Below are 19,595 nucleotides of genomic sequence, written 5' to 3'. Positions count from 1 at the left end.
AGCCATCAGAAACAGCTTTTAAGAAGATCGTTAACCCCTTGAGATCTTCATAATAATGAAATCAAAATGGAGGAGAAATTTAGGTTAAATTGTGCTGGTTATACGTTCATTTAGCCCTAAAATTTACACATTTCCAAAAGATAAAAAGAGAAAATCCACCATACAATTTGTTATGCAATTCCTCACAAGTACAGAGACCCCCCCCCCACATGTGGCCGTTACTTGTTTTATGGGTGCACGGTGAGGCGCAGAATGGAAGGAGCGCCCTGCAGCTGCCAGGATTTTAGTTCTCGTTGCCTCCTTTCGCGGGCTATAAAATTTTTGCTTTTTCGTTAATGGGGGCAAGTGATGGCAGTTTTTTTGCGGGATGAAATGCTTTTTCCAGTGTTGCCATTTTGGGGTTGGTATCCCCTATTGTTGAAAATGTAGGAACTCGTTTTTGAGGGCAAGAGAAGAAAAGTATCAAATCTGTACTGGGTTTTTAACTTTTTTTTATTCGTGTTCACCGTTTAGCCTAATAAAAATATTATCTTTATTCTATGGGTCGATACGATTACGAGGATACCAGACATGAATATTTTTTCTTAGGTTTTACTAAATTTGTCAAATAAAACCATAATGTGGGGAAAAAGCTATCATTTTTTGCATTGCCGTCTTCCAAGTGGCATAACATTTTAACTTTTTTGGCTAAGAAGCTGGTTGATGGCTTGTTTTTTTGCGGGACATGTTGTACTTTGCACCATTATCATTCAGGAGTACATGTTTCTTTGATCACTTTTTATTGCACTTTTTGTAAGATTGAATAGGTAAAAAATTTTTTGTGGGTTTTTAAGTTTTTTTTTTAAAGGAGTTTATCGTACGGGTTCAATAATGATTTACTTTTATTCTAAGGGTTGTTACGGACGCAGTGATACTAATATATATATATATATATATATTATATATACATATATATATGGTTTGTGTTAGGATTTAGACGTTTATTGATGTTATATGTCTCTTTATATGTTATGGGGCTTATGGGCATTTTTATTGATTTATTACTTTATTTTTTGTTGAATAACTTTTCCACCTTGGGACATGAACAAGCAATCATCTGATTGCTTGTTCATGATAATACTCTCCAATATTCATGTACTGCAGGTTATTATCAGTGTCAGCCTATGCAGTTGCAGTGCCTGCAGGCAGTGCTTGGGACAAGATCGGACCCCAGTGATGCCATAGCAGCGATCGGCGCCCCCCGAAAACAGTTCGGGGGGAGCAGCCCCCCCAGAGGCATGTTAGATGCCGCGGTCGCGCAATCACAGTAAACACCCCATGATGGCAGTCATGCGTAAAGTTACAGTACAACGTATGCATGTACAACATATGCTATGGCCAGTAATTCCAACCTTTCCTCCCTTAAGCAACTGTCACTTTGCAAAAGAACGTGCACCATCTGCCTCTACACGTGGAAACCAGTGATGAATTGACAGTGTACATATTTATAAAAAAAGTTTTTGGTTTATTTAGGTCCTCTTATAAGAAAATGATAAAGCATATTTCTCATTAAGTTATTAATGGTATTCGGCGCCCAGCAGAAGAAAGAAGACGGGCGCGGAAGCCAGAAGACGAGCCACGCGGACATCGGGGGAGCAGCGCTGCACATCTGGGCCACCGGAGGGTGAGTATACAAGTTTATTATTTTTTTTAATGCTGGGCAAGCTGTATACTACTGGGGGAAAGCTGTATTCTACAGGGGGCAAGCTGTCTATATACTGGGGGGGTGGGGGGGGGTCTGTGACCAATGCATTTCCCACCCTTGGCTTATACTCGAGTCAATAGGTTTTCCCAGTTTTTGGTGGTAAAATTAGGGGTCTCAGCTTATACTCGGGTCGGCTTATACTCCAGTATATACAGTAATAATAAAATTATTCTAACAATTTAAAAATCTAACAGGTCATGAAAAGAAAAAAAATTATTTTCAAAATTGTGAGATGTCTAGTCGTTAACCCTTTCAAGACACAGCCAGTTTGTATATTGAGGTACAGACCCATTTTCTAAATCCAATATGTGTCGGTTTACATGGTTATAACTTTTGAACACTAACTTACCAAAGTGACAGAGATTGTACTTCAGATCTGTGGTAAATTTTGGTTGATTATCATTAATAAAAATTAAAATTACTGTATATACTCGAGTATAAGCCGACCCGAGTATAAGCCGAGCCCCCTAATTTTACCAACAAAAACTGGGAAAAACTACCGACTCGAGTATAAGCCGAGGGTGGGAAATGCATTGGTCAACCCCCCCAATAGTATACAGCCTGCCAGCCCCCATGTAGTATTTAGCAGCCCCTAGTGGTATGCAGCAGCCTGCCCCCACGGACCTTAAAAAAATAAACTTAAATATTCACCCTCCGATGTCAGCGCGTCCCGTCTTCTTTCTTCTCCGCGGCTCCTCTTCATTCTTCCGGCATGGACGCGGCCATCTCTTCTTCTAGCAAGCGCATACTATGACGCGGCCGCTGCTGACGTCATAGTATGCGCGGCAATCAAGAAAACATGGCCGCGTCAATGCCGGAAGAGAGAAGAGGAGCCGCGGAGAAGAAAGAAGACAGGACGCGCTGACATCGGGGAGCTGCGACGACATCGGAGGGTGAGTATTTAAGTTTATTTTTTTTAACTGGGTAATTTTTTTTTTAATAATAGACTCGTGTATAAGCCGAGGGGACGTTTTTCAGCACATTTTTTTTGTGCTGAAAAACTCGGCTTATACACGAGTATATACGGTACATTTGGGGAAATTTTTCTGTTTTTTTGTTTTTTACCATATAGCTAGAGGTGGGCAAATCGATTCTAACGAACTGGAATTCATTTAGAATTACAGGAAAACTTTGGTTTGGCACGAATCCGAAGTTTGCGTTGATTTGTGGGAACAAATTGTTTTTCCCCTTTATTAACAAAAATGGCCACGAGCACAACGTGTTACATGGGGCAGAGAACTCTGGGAAGAATAAAGGTACACCCTTGATCACATGTGCAGATATGTAAGCCAATCAGCGACCAGCAGCCTTATGTGATGTCACAGCCCAATAAAAACAGACGGCCATTTGCAATCCAGTCATTTCACACTCCATGTGCTGTCTCTAGTGTCTATCTGCTTGTACTCAGTAGCTGATGGAGTGATTGTTGCTCAAAGTCCAGGGTGTCTGCTTTGAGGGATCTTTATACCGCAAATTTCAATTTGTTTTTGTTGCTAAAGGAGATATCAAGAAATCAGTGTCAAAGCAACATAGTTGATTAACCAATATGTCAGACAGAGGTGGCTGGTGGAGCACACTAAAGGTTGCAGCACACTAAAAGGACGTTGCGGCAGGGGCGACTGAGGCCAGAAATGCCGGTGTCATCTAGCAGCAGTGTGTTGATGGACAACCCAAAGGTTCTCGATTGGTTGACTAGGTCCTCCACTTCCTCCCAAATGACATCTGACAACCCCAGCCAAGAGTCCGTGGGTTCGTCTGATACAACTCTTAGTTGGCATGGCCCAGGAGCAGGTCAGCAGCCCTCACCTGTCATCAACCAGCCTCTGTTCTATTCATTTCCCTCAGCCAGAGATCTACTAGGTGGTCTGGGCTTAGCACCACTATACATAGATGACAAACTCTGAGGGCAGCCAGCAGCTGTTTGGCAGCGAAGAGGTGGGCCAGACATCTGCTGCTTTGTGCAGTAGGTGGGAAAGTAGAGATGGAGAGTGGCACAGGAGGTTATGTTGCAAGTAGTGAGGCTGTCCATTCTGAGAACGATGAGGAGAATAGTAGTGACAGGGAAACACAAATCAATGATGAGCCAATCGCCCTTAGGAGCTGGGTGAAGCAAGGGCTTCATCATCATCGTCGGGAGAAGAGGGGGTCAGCTTGCACGTCAGGCAGCAAATCGCTACTGTGGCCGTGAGTCAGCAGGGTGGCAGCAGTGCGAGGACGGGAGACAAACGGTCGCAGGGTACAAAACCCGCTTCGCAGGTCCAAGTAAGCAGTGGTACAGGGGCTCAGCAAGGCAGCGGTGTTGGTAATCACCTACTCGGCGGTGTGGTAGTTTTTTGTTAAGACAACAGAGGAGCCGAGCATGTGTGTAGAATATGTAGAATCTGTGGGCAGAAAGTGGAGCGTGGCCAGGGAGCCAACCTTGGCACCACGGCCCTGCGTCAACACATGCAGTGTCACCATCCAATGGCCTGGAAGAAACGTGCCTCAGATGTGGTGGTCCATCCTGCGACCCCAGCAACAGCACCTAGTGGCACACAAGCCAAGGTGCTGAAGCCGAATATGCTCCTGTCCAAGTTGTTGGTACTGCAGTCCCTCCCTTTCCAAGTCGTGGACTCTGCACCCTTCAGTGAACTAATGGCTTGTGCTGAAGCAAGGTGGAGAGTTCCAAGCTGAAATTTCTTTTCCAAAAAGGCAGTACCAGCCCTTCACAAATATGTAGAACAGAAGTTGGGCCAGTCCTTATGGATATCATTTTTTTCCAAGGTGCACTGCAGCGCGGACGTGTGGAGCTATGGCAGGGCCAGTACATGTCCTGCTGCACAGAGGAGGGATGGTCCCTGCACCCTATATGGCGCACGTGTTCAGTCTGGTTGTCAAAAGGTTCCCGAAGTCTTCCACCCATCTGCAAGCCAGGAAACTGTGCATACACTTCAGCCATTTTTACAATGCCAAGCACACCCTCCTCGAGTTGAGGCGTCAGAACGGCCTCCCCCCAACATAGGCGGATTTGCAAGGTTTCCACCTGTTGGAATTCCAGCCTCCATATGTTAGACCGTCTGTATGAACAGAGAAAAGCCATTAATGATTTTTTGATGATACAAGCGGACAGGAGTACGCCCATGTGTAACTTTGATGTCAGCCACTGGCAGCTCATGCGCGACACCTGCCATTTGCTCAGGCTCTTTGAAGAGGCCACGTTACTCATCAGTCCCCAGGACTACGGGATGAATAACATCATTCCACTGCTTCACATCCTGGAACAGATGCTACAAAATCTGTCTGCTCAGGGCACTGGAGTCCAGTTGGGGCTGAACTGTAGGAGGAAGATGACATTGGAGCACAAGCAGAGTCTGGTGAAATTAGTGGGTTTTCTACTCAGGTGACAGGCCAGGAGGAGCAGGAGCATCCACAAGAGGTAGAAGACGAAGCAGATGACCCAGAAGCAGTCTGGCAGTATGCTGTGGAGATGGAGGCCGGGAGTCCCTGAGAGTCACTTGCGCAGATGGCCTGCAGTATGCTGCTTTGCCTAACTAGTGACAGCCGAATAGTCAACATCCGGCATGGGGATGAGTTTTGGCTCTCCACCCTTTTGGACCCTCCCTTCTGGTCCAAAATGGGAGCCTATTTTCCAGCTGCCGAGAGGGAGGAACAACTGGCATACTATAGAGAAACACTGCGCAGACAGTCGGCTGCTGCCTACGTGAGCCATTGTCCATCCTCTGTCAGCTCTGACCCGGGGATTCCTGGCAGTCATCGTTCACGTACTATTGCCACGGCTGCTATGGGGAGATTGGGGGGTAGGAGCATTAGCAGCTCCATCAGCAGCAGCTTAAGTCTGGAGTCCTTAATGAGAAGCTTCCTTCACCCATCTAGTGAGAAGGGGAAGCCGCCACCAGCAGCAGCAGGACATGGAGACAGTAGGTGGTGGCCTATTTTAACTTATTCACCCATTATAAGTAATGGTGGTATGGGTCATTTCTATAATTTTTTATTGGTCTCCTATGGGACATGAATAAGCAATCTTCTAATTGCGTATTCATTATAATACCCAGCAATACAGATGTATTATCACAGATGCATAGGCTGACGGAGAGACTGTAAGATCTAACAGGCCACAGGCTCTGACTATTGACAGCTGCATGGCAACGGTTGCTACAAAAAACAGATTCATTTGCTTTCTACCACCAATAGCTTTATCTGTATATATACTCAGAATTACACTACCACTTGAAACAACCCATATATGACCTAAAAGGTGCCTATCTGCCACCAGTATACGGATAACACCCCTCACCCTCCGCTTGGCATTTGGTGCAGGCTTTATCCCTTAATACAGTAATTGTTATTTTTGTTCCTTTTCCCTTTATTTTGTGGAACTTACATGTTTCAATTAAATGTATGGCTCAGAAAAAAGCAGTACAAATACAGTACATGCTACATCAACCCTCACAAAACCGAATAGAGATACTTGATGAGAGGAAAAGCCAGTCCGATTCAGGGTAAACATCAAACAACTCGGCAAAATGTATCTGGACTTTATTGCAGAACAAACTCCAGTACAAATTCAATAGCAACTTAATTAAACTGTACAATGCCAGATGTCTGATAAGAACCAAATGTTCCTTTGTTGTTGGAAACCAGAACAGTTTTGTGTGTTTGCATTGACACAGTGTTTAAAATAATTAAATAAAAAAAAAAAAAAAAAAAAATTTATATTGTTTTATTTTTTAGGAAAGTTGGTGACCTTTGTAAGACTTGCCTTACAAACCCACACCCTGCTTGAAAATGATAACAAAAAGATAAAAGGCAAGATGGAAAAAAAAAAAAAAAAAAAAGCCAACTCCATGGTTACAGAAGAAAAAGAGTTGCAGAACCGGTTTCTATTAGTACTCAATTGTCTCTTTTACTGGAAAAACAAAGAAGTTTAGCTGAAATCGAAGAGTCACAGTACCTGCTCTCCTCCACCTGCCCATCCCTTTATCAAGTCATTACACTGAGGTTCTCAGGTTACGGGTGAGGAAATGCAAGGAGAAAATTGTAGGAAGTTATGACACATACTTGAGAAAATGCTAATTTACTCCTGACTTTTATTCCAATTTAATTATTAATACATACATGTAGAAGGTGATTAGTAACAGAATTCATAATCCACACTGCAGCAGAACACACCCTAGCTTTATAGGCTATTCTACCAGTTAATACAATATCAAATACCAGCAACACTAACTACAAGTGCAGTTACAGGCTATGAGTAACATGGCCCACCCACCGGACCAGGCTGCTAAACTTGGAGGCAGGGATAATAACTCAACTTTTTATGTCATCAGTGATTTGTATATAGAAATGAAGGGAAGATGCACATCACATCAGCCTTGTATGACTCAACCTGCCCCCCCCCCCTTCTCCAGGAATCCTTGTGACTTCAACATTGTAGTCATGGGGTCCCCCTGCAGACACGGTGCTCTGTATGAGTGTTATATTTGGGGGTTGCGGTGACAGGGGAGTAATTACATTGTCACCGTAGAGGATTTGGCTATCAATTGGGCCTGCTTTTTCACAGAATGTGTGAATAGTCTGTCAAACTAGACTCAGTGATCCCTTGTTTGTGGTCAGTTTGTCATGCCAATTGAAAAAGACCGGCAGGAATATAACCTGCTTTATCTTTTGCGGCCCAAACAGTCGGCTAATGCATTCGAGTCCACAGCCATGGGCAAGGGTCCATAGAAAAAACCGGGGTTGTGCAATAGCTAGCACGAGGCCAAGTATGTAAATTTCTCTGGAGTAGAAATCTGTGCTACAAGTATGTAATCTAGATTTAAAGAGATTATTTGTGGTTGACAAACATGGCTGCTTTTTTCCCCCCTAAAAACAGTGGTTTGGTATTGCCACTAGGTTAGGCTCAATTATTCTTACAGAGCCAAGAAGCAATATCAGAGAGAGTCAACAATGGAACCACAACGCCTTTAAGGGCGCGGTCCCACGTTGCGTTTGCAAACGCAGACGCAGACCAAACCGCGCCCACCGGGCGTTCCGCGGTCCAATCGCATCGGCGTTTTCAATAGAAACATAGAGAAACGCCGATGCGATTGGACCGCGGACCGCCCGGTGGGCGCGGTTTGGTCTGCGTCTGCGTTTGCAAACGCAACGTGGGACCGCGCCCTCAGTATATGGTAGATTACTGATCTACAATACAGCCCAACGTAAAAGTTAGAAGATTCTTTTGCCAAGTTCTACCAACAAGCTAATATGTGCACTTGTCTAAATTCTTGCCCAAAAGTCAGGCAAAAACATTCAGACAAAGTGAAATTAATTTGTTCAATATGTTCCTTCAGAGACTTGGTGTAATTTCCACACATAGAATCGGCATAAAATGCACAGTGGAGCGGAATAGGGCTCCGTGTGCTCAGTGTTCACGGTTTTGGGATTATATATGCGAGATGTCAAACAGGTCAGGCTTGTGACATGTATGGTAGGCAAAGTGCAAAGACACATAATCATGCCACAATCCAACATAAGCACAGAACAGCTTAGAGGTAAGGTGGCACAAGAAATGGACTTTCAAACATAGTTTTTAAGAAAGCTACATTTTTTTTTAGTTTTGCTTAGGTTTCATGTCATTATTAATTTGTCTAGATGACAAACACAATGGTGTAATGTAAAAGAATTTCATAATAAATAAATGGGGACCATTGGGCACAATTATGCTCAGCATATGATGTGCCTGGCACTGCTTCATGCTTATAGTTGAAACCAGAACAAAAGGTTTCCACACAGCCCTTTTAGACATGATTGGCCTAAGAAATGCAGTCCACATGTCATTGCATTTTATCTGGCCCTTGCAATGAGCTTCAGAATTAAGTTACGTCCTGTAAACCCTACACAATGAAGCCACAATACTTTTGAAGATCACAGCATCAAACATCACCAGGATGTTTCAAGTTCCATCCTTGTAAACTAAGTGTGATCATAGTCAAGTTAAAGGGCCTAACGCTTGTAGACCATCGATGTTCGGGGTAATAGATTAATAGCTAATGACATTAAGATGTCAGGTGTGAGACTAAAGTAATCTTACCTGTCCTGTAATCCCTGTAATGAGGGCCACCTTTCTTGGCTTGCCATTGTTTGAGGGAGACCCAGATCCATTTCCCAGGTTTTGTGCCATGCTTTCAGTGTTAATTTGCTATGGAGGAGATGGATTTGCTCGCAATGTAGCCCAGTCACGCTGAAACACAAGGAAGTGACAGGTAAGACAGGTTGTGCTGCAGCTGCTTCAAGATTCAAAGAGTAAAGGAAGGCGTGGAGGGAAAGACCTGAACTTCGTCACAGGGAACACCCTCCTGCTTCTAAGCAATTATACTACAAGGAGCTGTACAATAGGACTGTGACAAGTTAAGGGGGTGGGGTGTAGGAACAGGTGCCATCGGATGACAACCACTTCCTGATACATGCCACAAGACACATCGAAATAAGGGCAAGTGTATATGTGTACATTTATTCTTTTAAATATACATTTTACTCCCACATACACACATGTAAGAATATATGCTGTAGTAGCATATACAGAGATACACCATTAATTAGTGTACACTATTTTAGTACAGATCTAGGTGGTGTCGCACATAATCTATAGTATATGGTATACAGTAAATAATAATAGGCATATCTTGTTCATCTTGCATATACAGTACACTATGACAGTGGTCATTACCCAATGGTCGGCCACAGAATCAAAAGACGTGTCGTCTTGTCCTTTGGGGTTAAAGAGCCATGTTGAAGCAAGAAGGGAAAATTCTAGGTTTGGGGGGGTTACTCTTATGTAGATGAAAGCTGGGCTATTTTGGCAGTGACTAGAGAGTTACGTAGAGGATGCTGACGGTTCGGCACCATATAGCTCTGTGCATCTATTGCCATATGTACGGCTGCAAGCTTGCAGCGATACATAGGACCGCGCAGTTCATGTGAATGCAGCCCAAGGATGTGTTAACACGTGTGTTATCATTACATTCATGGTTGCAAAAGGCTGCGTTCACATGTTCCATTAACGTGTGCATTTTCAATCGCATCAGAGCGGCTGAGAAGAGATTTGCCCAATTACTTTGCTGTCAACATTGTGTTAACAAAACACTCATTAACATGATGTAAAGATCTGTCAATGGTGTTAAAATTGCGCTAGTGCATGAGTTTTGTAAACGCAACGTTGACAACAATGTAATTAGGCATGTCTCCTCTTCAGCTGTTTAAAAATGTATGCGTTAAACGCAAACAAAACGCAATGTGTGACCGCAGCCTTAGGCTGGTGCCACACGTAGCGCTTTGTCTGCGCTTGCAAACGCAAACAAAGTTGCGCCCACCGGGGCGGGCCTCGGCCCGATTGCATCAGCGTTTCTATGGAAAAGCCTGCGATCGGGAACGAGCCGCCGGTGTTTTGCTTTAATTTTACGCAAAACACCGGCGGCTTGTTCCTGATCGCAGGCGTTTCCATAGAAACGCCGATGCCATCGGACCGAGGCCCGCTCCGGTGGGCGCGACTTTGTCTGCGTTTGCAAGCGCAGACAAAGCGCTACGTGTGGCACTAGTCTTAGGGTGAAGACACACATGGCGTTTTTGGGCCGTTTTTACTAAGTGCGTTTTCAGATCGTTAAAAACGCATGCGTTTTTTTAAAACGCATACGTTTTTGGCCATTATTCCGAAATTGCGCAATGAAAAACGGACAAAAACGCATGCGTTTTCAAAAAACGCACGCCTTTTTAAAAAACGGATGCGTTTTTTAACGCATGCGTTTTTAACGATCTGAAAACGCACTTAGTAAAAACGGCCCAAAAATGGCCCAAAAACGCCATGTGTGTCTTCACCCTTAGAGCGCGGTCACACGTTGCAATTTTGTTGGGTTTTCATTGCGTTTTCAAATGCACGTGAACGTGATGTTAACGCATGCATTAACAAAACACAAATGTTAACCTTTTGTTAACATCACATTTACGCTGCGATTTGTAAATGCAAATGTTACCAGTAATGTAATTTGGCAAATCACCTCATCAGCTGCTATAATGAGTTTCAAAATGCAACGAAAACCCAACCAAATTGCAATGTGTGACCGCGCCCTAAGGCCGGCATTTTAAAGCGGTTTTTAAGCAGTCCATTTTTTGACAAACGCATGTATTTTTGACCCATTTTAATTAAGATAATTGGTAAAACCTGTCAAAAACGGATGAGTTTTCAAAAAAACGCATGCGGTTTTTAACGGACTGCTTAAAAACGGCCCAAAACGCTTTTTTTTTTTTTTAATTCAAATTATTATTATTTTTTTTTTATGGGGGCAAATGTGTTTCCTGCTAATCCTATATATAGATCACAGATAACAGTGATCTAATGGTAACAGTCCATTGGATCACTGTTATCAGTGATCTGTGCACAGAGACATGCAGAGAGGATGCACATAGCATTCTCCCAGCATGCCTCTCACTGTATACAGGGGTAAGTGTGACTAAAAGGGGCTGATAGTATCGGCCCCCTATCACAGTACAGGATCAGGCTGTCACATAGACATCTCGATCCTGTTGATGGCACTGTGTGCACAATCGCACACTGCCATTGGGAAGGGCAGAGCTACTCACTGCTCCATCCACAGCCGCTGTAGAACCTCGTGTGACCTGGGCTCCGGTTTCCCTGGCAACTAATATGCAAACGGGCCAAAGAACATGTGACCATGGCCTAAAGGTGCATTCACACATGGCATTAACACATGCGTTTGAAAATACAATGCAATGCATCTGAGAGGAAAATATTTGTATACTTTACACATACATACATATACATATATATATATATATATATATATATACACACACACGCTACACATTAAAAAAATATATATGGTGTGTGTATTTAAAAAATAAATAAATAAATAATCAACTCACCTGACCTCCGTGTTTCTCCTGGCTTCTTCTCTATTTGTACGGAGTTCGCGCCTAGTATGATGACGTCATTACACTGCCAGCACTGGAGCGCTTACTTTCCGTCTGATTACAGTAGTAATCAGTGTGACAAAGGAGGAAGTGTCCATGTGTATCACTTCCTGCTCTGTCCCGTCTTTCAGCGGCAGGCCCTCGTCTCCACATATCAGTTAGTACACCACCAGCATATGTATGATGAATGCCGGGCCGCGGTTGTCACAATTCATCATATCATCCTACCTCAACAGGCAGTGGTTTAAGTGACAGCCCTGACCCCTGCCTATCCCTTCAAACTGGCCCGTCCACACCCCCTTCGACCGCGATCGTTACGCCCCTGCAGAACCCGTATCTTGCACTAAAAAAAATGTAAGACACTGGGGTCTGGTTACAGATCGTTGTATTTCCATAGAATCGCATATGTGATTCATCGCATAGCATCCACCGGGACGCTAGCGTTGCGTTGGTAAATTGAGCGCAATGTGTGACCACACCCTAAACAATAAAAATGCCATGTGAGATCACACCCTCAAATCTCATAAAAATTATTACAACGCAGTTTTAACTGTAACTTGTGAATCCAAACAGCCCATGTAGGCTTGAGCAGGGAGAGGATTGGCCCAATTGTATATGTGCAGAACTGCGCCATAGCATGCACCTGAATGGGGGCAGGCTATAGCTTATGCACAGCCTGGACAGGAACACCCTTCTGCCACTCACTCGGCCGCCAGCTGCACCCACCTTCACACCCACTCTCTGTTGAGGTGGCGTAAGGGGGAAATGGGGCCAATTCCTGGCCATGCACTTGTTTTTTAGGGACGCTCCAGCTGTCAGCCATACAAGTCCTCTAATTTCACCTGTTAAATTAACAAACCTGCATCACATGGCAATATCTGTTCTACAGAAATGAGAGTGTGACAGTCTCCTTACTATGACAGGACTGTATATGCAGTGAATTCTTCACACAAAAATCCCTTTCTAGTAAGCACCTTGTGAGCTGGTGCCTGTTACTCTTCCTGACTACAGGTAGTCAATGAAGGCTATTAATAGCAAACAGTCCACTCCTCCTGCACCCTGAGGGCTCGTTCACAACGCGACGCTAGCGCACAGGGGGCGGAGTTTGGGGCGATCGCATATGCGTTTCCAGAGAAACGCATGCGATCGGGTTATTAATCGCATGCGTTTCCCGTTTTCCAGGGCGCGTTCACACGTTGCGCTTTGGTTGCGTTTTCATTGCGTTTAAAATGCATAACAACAGCTGAGGAGAGGATGATTTGCCTTATTACATTACTATTTACATTTGTTAACACAATGTGTTTTGTAAATGCAAGTGTTAACAGCTCAGCTGTTAGAATGTTGTATATACACAGCCCTGCATCTATAGTGCACCCACAGCCCATTACATGTAGTGTTGTATATACACAGCCCTGCTATACACACACATGTATCTATAGTGCACCCACAGCCCATAACATGTAGTGTTGTATATACACAGCCCTGCTATACACACACACATGTATCTATAGTGCACCCACAGCACATTACATGTAGTGTTGTATATACACAGCCCTGCTATACACACATACCTGTATCTATAGTGCACCCACAGCCCATTACATGTAGTGATGTACATACACAGCCCTGCTATACACACATACCTGTATCTATAGTGCACCCACAGCCCATAACATGTAGTGTTGTATATACACAGCCCTGCTATACACACACACATGTATCTATAGTGCACCCACAGCACATTACATGTAGTGTTGTATATACACAGCCCTGCTATACACACACACATGTATCTCTAGTGCACCCACAGCACATTACATGTAGTGTTGTATATACACAGCCCTGCTATACACACACACATGTATCTATAGTGCACCCACAGCACATTACATGTAGTGTTGTATATACACAGCCCTGCTATACACACACGTATCTATAGTGCACCCACAGCCCATAACATGTAGTGTTGTATATACATGTATCTATAGCGCACCCACAGCACATTACATGCAGTGTTGTATACACACAGCCCTGCTATACACACATACCTGTATGTATAGTGCACCCACAGCCCATTACATGTAGTGTTGTATATACACAGCCCTGCTATACACACACACACACGTATCTATTGTGCACGCACAGAACATTACATGTAGTGTTGTATATACACAGCCCTGCTATACACACACACACGCAGAGGTCGCATTAACGCCTCACCAAGCGTCATAGACGCATGATGAGGCGCCATTACTCCCCAGAATAATTGCCAAGCGTAAAAGTACGCTTGGCAATTATCCCCCTGTAAGGTGCTGGATAAGCAGTCTAGCGCGCTGCAGTCGTAGAGGAGAGTATCACTGTGATCGCAGCGCGCGGGCACTGCTCAGCACAAGACCAATAGCAAAGCTCCTTTACGCTGCCAGAATTAAGCAGCATGTAAGGGGCTTTGTTATTGGCTGTAAAGTATCGCCGGTAGACCGGTCGAGTCTGTCTATCTCCCTGCAGCATAGTGTCGCGGATGGATTAGTCAGGCTCTGCATGGGAGACCCGGCGGGTGCTGGGCGGGATCCCCACTACTTCCTTCCAGTAAGTGTAAACCTCGGGGATATGAGGGGGAGGGTGACGGGGGGAATCCTCACACGGTCCAAAGATTACTGTGCGATGTCTGGTCCGGACATTGCTGACAACCTGAGTCTGACATCCCTGTCACTGGGCACTGCCACAGGGGGCGACACTGTGTACAGGCCCTAGTGCTTGTGTGTATATTACTAGTACACTAGAGTCTGCACATGTTTCATTAGTTTGTGCGGCTGCCAGACTTCATTCACACACGCTCCTCTGCTCCACAGTACTGCAGAACCAGGTAAAAAAAGCCATGTTCCAGCTCCCATCCTGCTCCTATCACCTGGCCCTGTACTGTCCTCCAGCCCAAGCAAACCCTGCTCCACGCTGCTGTATGGCACTAGCTGCCCTCGTTCCTCCCCTCCCCCGGACAAGCTGCCGCCGTCATGTCCCTATAGCCACGGGAGGTGATATACTGGAGGTCGGGGTAAAGGCCAAGTGTGCAGAGCTGCGTCCGTAGTCCTGCTTCTACCCCTCCCTCACACACTGAGTCCAGCATCAGCGATCAACATGGCAGAGGAGCAACAAGTTGTGCAGAGGCTCCCTCAGCTGCCCCAAGCTCCCTCAGCTGCCCTTTTCGTCCCCAGGGGCACTGCCAGCTCTGCTGATAGGACTGCAGGGCACAGAGGCCAATGCATTGTAATAGATGGTCAATAACTGCATCTGGTAAGCTGCGGAGCCCTGTGTCCTGTCATTCATCTATCATGTTATTTATCTCTGCCATCCTCCTTACATGTGACTGACATGTATGACATGTACAACAGGGAGAACACATGTCAAAATATCTTACGTATGTATTTTGTACACAACACTTCATATATGTGTAAGCAGGTATGTGCGTTTGTGTAAATACACTGGGACACATTTACAAAGGGCAGTGCACCAGTTTTCTGTCTAACTTCGCACATTCTATTAGGTGCAAATTGCTTGTGCAGGTATTTAACAAGTGTCTATGCCACATTAGTGTTGCACACTGCTGTTTTGTGCCGCGCTGCACTAGTCTTCACACGACACAAATTTCTTTACTGAACGGGGCGCCAGATTTCTCATCAGGTGCACCAGAAAAAAAAGTGGTGCACTGTGTTGAGGAAGTGCTGGTGGCACCAGATTCATGAAGAACGTGCGCCAGAAATCCTGTACCCTGTGCCTTCTGCACATTACACAGGCATCTGCACATAGTACAGACTGCACTGTTCTTAGTAAATGTGCCGCACATGCTCCCCTACTCCACAAGGAATTCGGCAAAAAAAAAAAAAAGTAGAAAAAGTGAGAGCCATTAACGACAAGGATAGCCCGCCTGCCCATGTTTACTATTGCATCACTATCAGTTATATGGTTATTGGGTAAAGGTAATACAATTTAGGCTGCTTTTACGCATTCCAGTTGACTTGTGTTTAGAAACTCAAGTCAAGCTTTGTGCGATCACATACGTGTTTCAGCTGAAACTCATGTGATGTGTAAGGGTGCGGTCACACATACTGCTAGCACTGCATTTACAAACGCAGCACTAGCGTACGAGGACGGGCCTTGGGACAATAACCTATGTGTTTCTAGGGTGTGTACTCCTTGTCGGCTAAAAATACTCCTCCAAAATGCCAAGAGGAGTATTTTTACTCTGCCTTGAAAAAGTTAATGCGACCTCTGCACACACGTATCTATAGTGCATCCACAGCACATTACATGTAGTATTGTACATACACAGCCCTGCTATACACACACACACCTGTATCTCTAGTGCACCCACAGCACATTACATGTAGTATTGTACATACCCAGCCCTGCTATACACACACACACCTGTATCTCTAGTGCACCCACAGCACATTACATGTAGTATTACATGTAGTGTTGTACATACACAGCCCTGCTATACACACACACACCTGTATCTCTAGTGCACCCACAGCACATTACATGTAGTGTTGTATATACACAGCCCTGCTATACACACACACCTGTATCTCTAGTGCACCCACAGCACATTACATGTAGTGATGTACATACACAGCCCTGCTATACACACACACCTGTATCTCTAGTGCACCCACAGCACATTACATGTAGTGTTGTACATACACAGCCCTGCTATACACACACACCTGTATCTCTAGTGCACCCACAGCACATTACATGTAGTGATGTACATACACAGCCCTGCTATACACACACACCTGTATCTCTAGTGCACCCACAGCACATTACATGTAGTGTTGTACATACACAGCCCTGCTATACACACACACCTGTATCTCTAGTGCACCCACAGCACATTACATGTAGTGTTGTACATACACAGCCCTGCTATACACACACACACATGTATCTATAGTGCATCCACAGCAGATTACATGTAGTGTTGTATATACACAGGCCTGCTATACACACACACCTGTATCTCTAGTGCACCCACAGCACATTACATGCAGTGTTGTATATACACAGCCCTGCTATACACACACACACCTGTATCTCTAGTGCACCCACAGCACATTACATGTAGTGATGTACATACACAGCCCTGCTATACACACACACACCTGTATCTCTAGTGCACCCACAGCACATTACATGCAGTGTTGTATATACACAGCCCTGCTATACACACACACACCTGTATCTCTAGTGCACCCACAGCACATTACATGTAGTGATGTACATACACAGCCCTGCTATACACACACACCTGTATCTCTAGTGCACCCACAGCACATTACATGTAGTGATGTACATACACAGCCCTGCTATACACACACACATGTATCTATAGTGCACCCACAGCACATTACATGTAGTGTTGTATATACACAGCCCTGCTATACACACACCTGTATCTATAGTGCACCCACAGCCCATAACATGTAGTGTTGTATATACACAGCCCTGCTATACACACACACACCTGTATCTCTAGTGCACCCACAGCACATTACATGTAGTGTTGTATATACACAGCCCTGCTATACACACACACCTCTATCTCTAGTGCACCCACAGCACATTACATGTAGTGTTGTGCATACACAGCCCTGCTATACACACACACATGTATCTATAGTGCACCCACAGCACATTACATGTAGTGTTGTATATACACAGCCCTGCGATACACACACCTGTATCTATAGTGCACCCACAGCACATTACATGTAGTGTTGTATATACATGTATCTATAGTGCACCCACAGCACATTACATGCAGTGTTGTATATACACAGCCCTGCTATACACACATACCTGTATCTATAGTGCACCCACAGCCCATTACATGTAGTGTCGTATATACACAGCCCTGCTATACACACACATGTATCTATAGTGCACCCACAGCACATTACATGCAGTGTTGTAACATACACAGCCCTGCTACACACACCCGAGCTCCACTCCTCACACTCACAGCTCTACTGCCCACACACAGCACACGTACGCTGCACAATGTAGAAAGGGCTTTGCGTCAATGAAAATACCTTTCATTCCTACTGAACCGCTGACAGTGTTTCCTGACTGCTAGTAGTCATGTGACTGGTCACGTGCTGAAGACATCAGCAAAGGTCCTTTAGCCTTTATTTCCTCTAGTGTGTGAGGGCTGAGAGGACCTGCAGCACGTGGAGAGGGGAGGGCTGGAACTTTCTCCACAGTCCAGTCCTCTTCATGCTGAAATCTCCCGCCTGCTGTGACGTGACAGGCCAGCAGTGAGCGCACAGCTCTCGCTATGTTACTGTATTGGGAGAATGTAGTGGACCTGCCAGGTCTGTGTAACTGAGCTGAAAAGTTGATATAGCCACAGACTTTTTTTTTTTTTTTTACTCTAGGGTTCAACATGATCACACATTATCGGGTGGTCACTTATCTTGATTGAATAGAACGGGAATGGTTGGATTCCAGCTCTGGAATCCAATCTTTCCCGTTCTATTCAATCGACTCCCAGTCTTCCGACAGGACTGCCTGATTCCCTGCATCGGGGGCTGCATTGATCATCATTGCAATACAATATATGCAGAGACACAAACTGTGAGTGAGCGGATACTTAGTTGCTTTTTAGTTACGGTCATTTATTTCTGCCTTTTTTGCACCTGCTATGAGTCTATTTTGGCTCTTTGTCAAATGCAGGTTTTTTTTCTTTGCGCCCTATTAGACGCAAGTTTTAAAAAAGTGATTAGTTGCGCAAATAGCATCACCATTGCCTTTCCTAAGCATGGTCAGGATTGGTGTGTTATTGCACAATTATTTGCACCCATTTAGGTGCAATAGTAGAATAAATCGGCACAAACATGATGTGATGCGTTTTAACATTTTGCGATTTGCTGGGAAGAAGTTTCCCTTAATCTTTTCATCAAAGTCCCAACTTTTAGGGTGAGGTCACACGTGCCTCTAGCGCTGCGTTTAAAAATGCAGTGCTAGCGTAAGGGGGTGAGCCTCAGCACAATCACATGCGTTTCTATGAAACCCGGAAAAATGCAATACACCGTGTTTAATGTGTATTGCTGCTAATATGTGACGAGCCAAGCCAAGATGGTGTCACACATGTGGAACTAACATTTAAAGGACATCTACCGCCAGGATGAAAGACTGTATGCAAATAAGTTTAACGGGCTTCAGGCTTCATTAACACGTTACTCAGACTCATTTGCATACAGTTCATCTTGGTGGCAGCCTCATCCACATTATTTAACACCCGCAATAAGGCTTCTTCCACACTTGCGTTGCAGATCATGTCAGAGTTTGATCAGGGTTTGGTCCGTGAAAAACTGACATTTTGCATCAGAGTTCAATCAGTTTTCAGTCAGAGTTTGTATATATCTAGAACTATCTATATTTGACGTGATGAGTTCAATGTAACAAAATGTGGACAACAAAATGTAATCAGTAGTGCATGGATTGTGAATGTTATTCAACTATATAGGAGTGGCCCCCACCCTTGGAAAACTGCTACTCCATGTGTCCTTTTCAAATATCTGAATAACTCCCCACACTCCTGGTGACAGGTTCCCTTTAAGCAGCGCTGCACTGTGTTTGCCAGAGCAGTCCCTGTCCCCATGGGGCTCACAATCTAATCAACCTACCAGTCATTTTTTGGGGGGTGGGAGGAAATCGGAGGAAACCCATGTAAATACAGAGAGAACATACAAACTCTATGCAGATGTTGACCAGCGCTGCAAGGCTGAAGTGCTAACCAGGGGCGTTGCTAGGGTTGTAAAAGATCCAGGGCACGGGCCCCAATACATATGTAGCGCTCTTTTAGTAATGCCCCCTCCTGTACATA

General features: G+C 44.6%; 1 protein-coding gene across 2 annotated transcripts in view; it reads right to left on the bottom strand.

Annotated features, from left to right (window-relative positions):
- GMDS (GDP-mannose 4,6-dehydratase) overlaps positions 1-17,959 on the bottom strand; it is a 458,968-nt gene extending 441,009 nt beyond the window's left edge. Inside the window, exons 1-2 of one of the 2 annotated variants that reach the window (XM_072152473.1) lie at positions 17,800-17,959; positions 8,817-8,966 (exon numbers count right to left, since the gene is read on the bottom strand). In XM_072152473.1, coding sequence (XP_072008574.1) covers positions 8,817-8,906 — 90 coding nt within the window. In that variant the 5' untranslated portion in view covers positions 8,907-8,966; positions 17,800-17,959. Of the gene's footprint in view, positions 1-8,816; positions 8,967-17,799 lie in introns of those variants that run through there. The other variant, XM_072152474.1, reaches the window with a different exon arrangement.
- Positions 17,960-19,595: the final 1,636 nt, after the last annotated feature.

Source organism: Engystomops pustulosus, chromosome 5 (genome assembly GCF_040894005.1).
Source record: "Engystomops pustulosus chromosome 5, aEngPut4.maternal, whole genome shotgun sequence".
Classification (NCBI taxonomy): Eukaryota; Metazoa; Chordata; class Amphibia; order Anura; family Leptodactylidae; genus Engystomops; species Engystomops pustulosus.
This window is presented reverse-complemented; position numbering and strand designations above follow the sequence as displayed.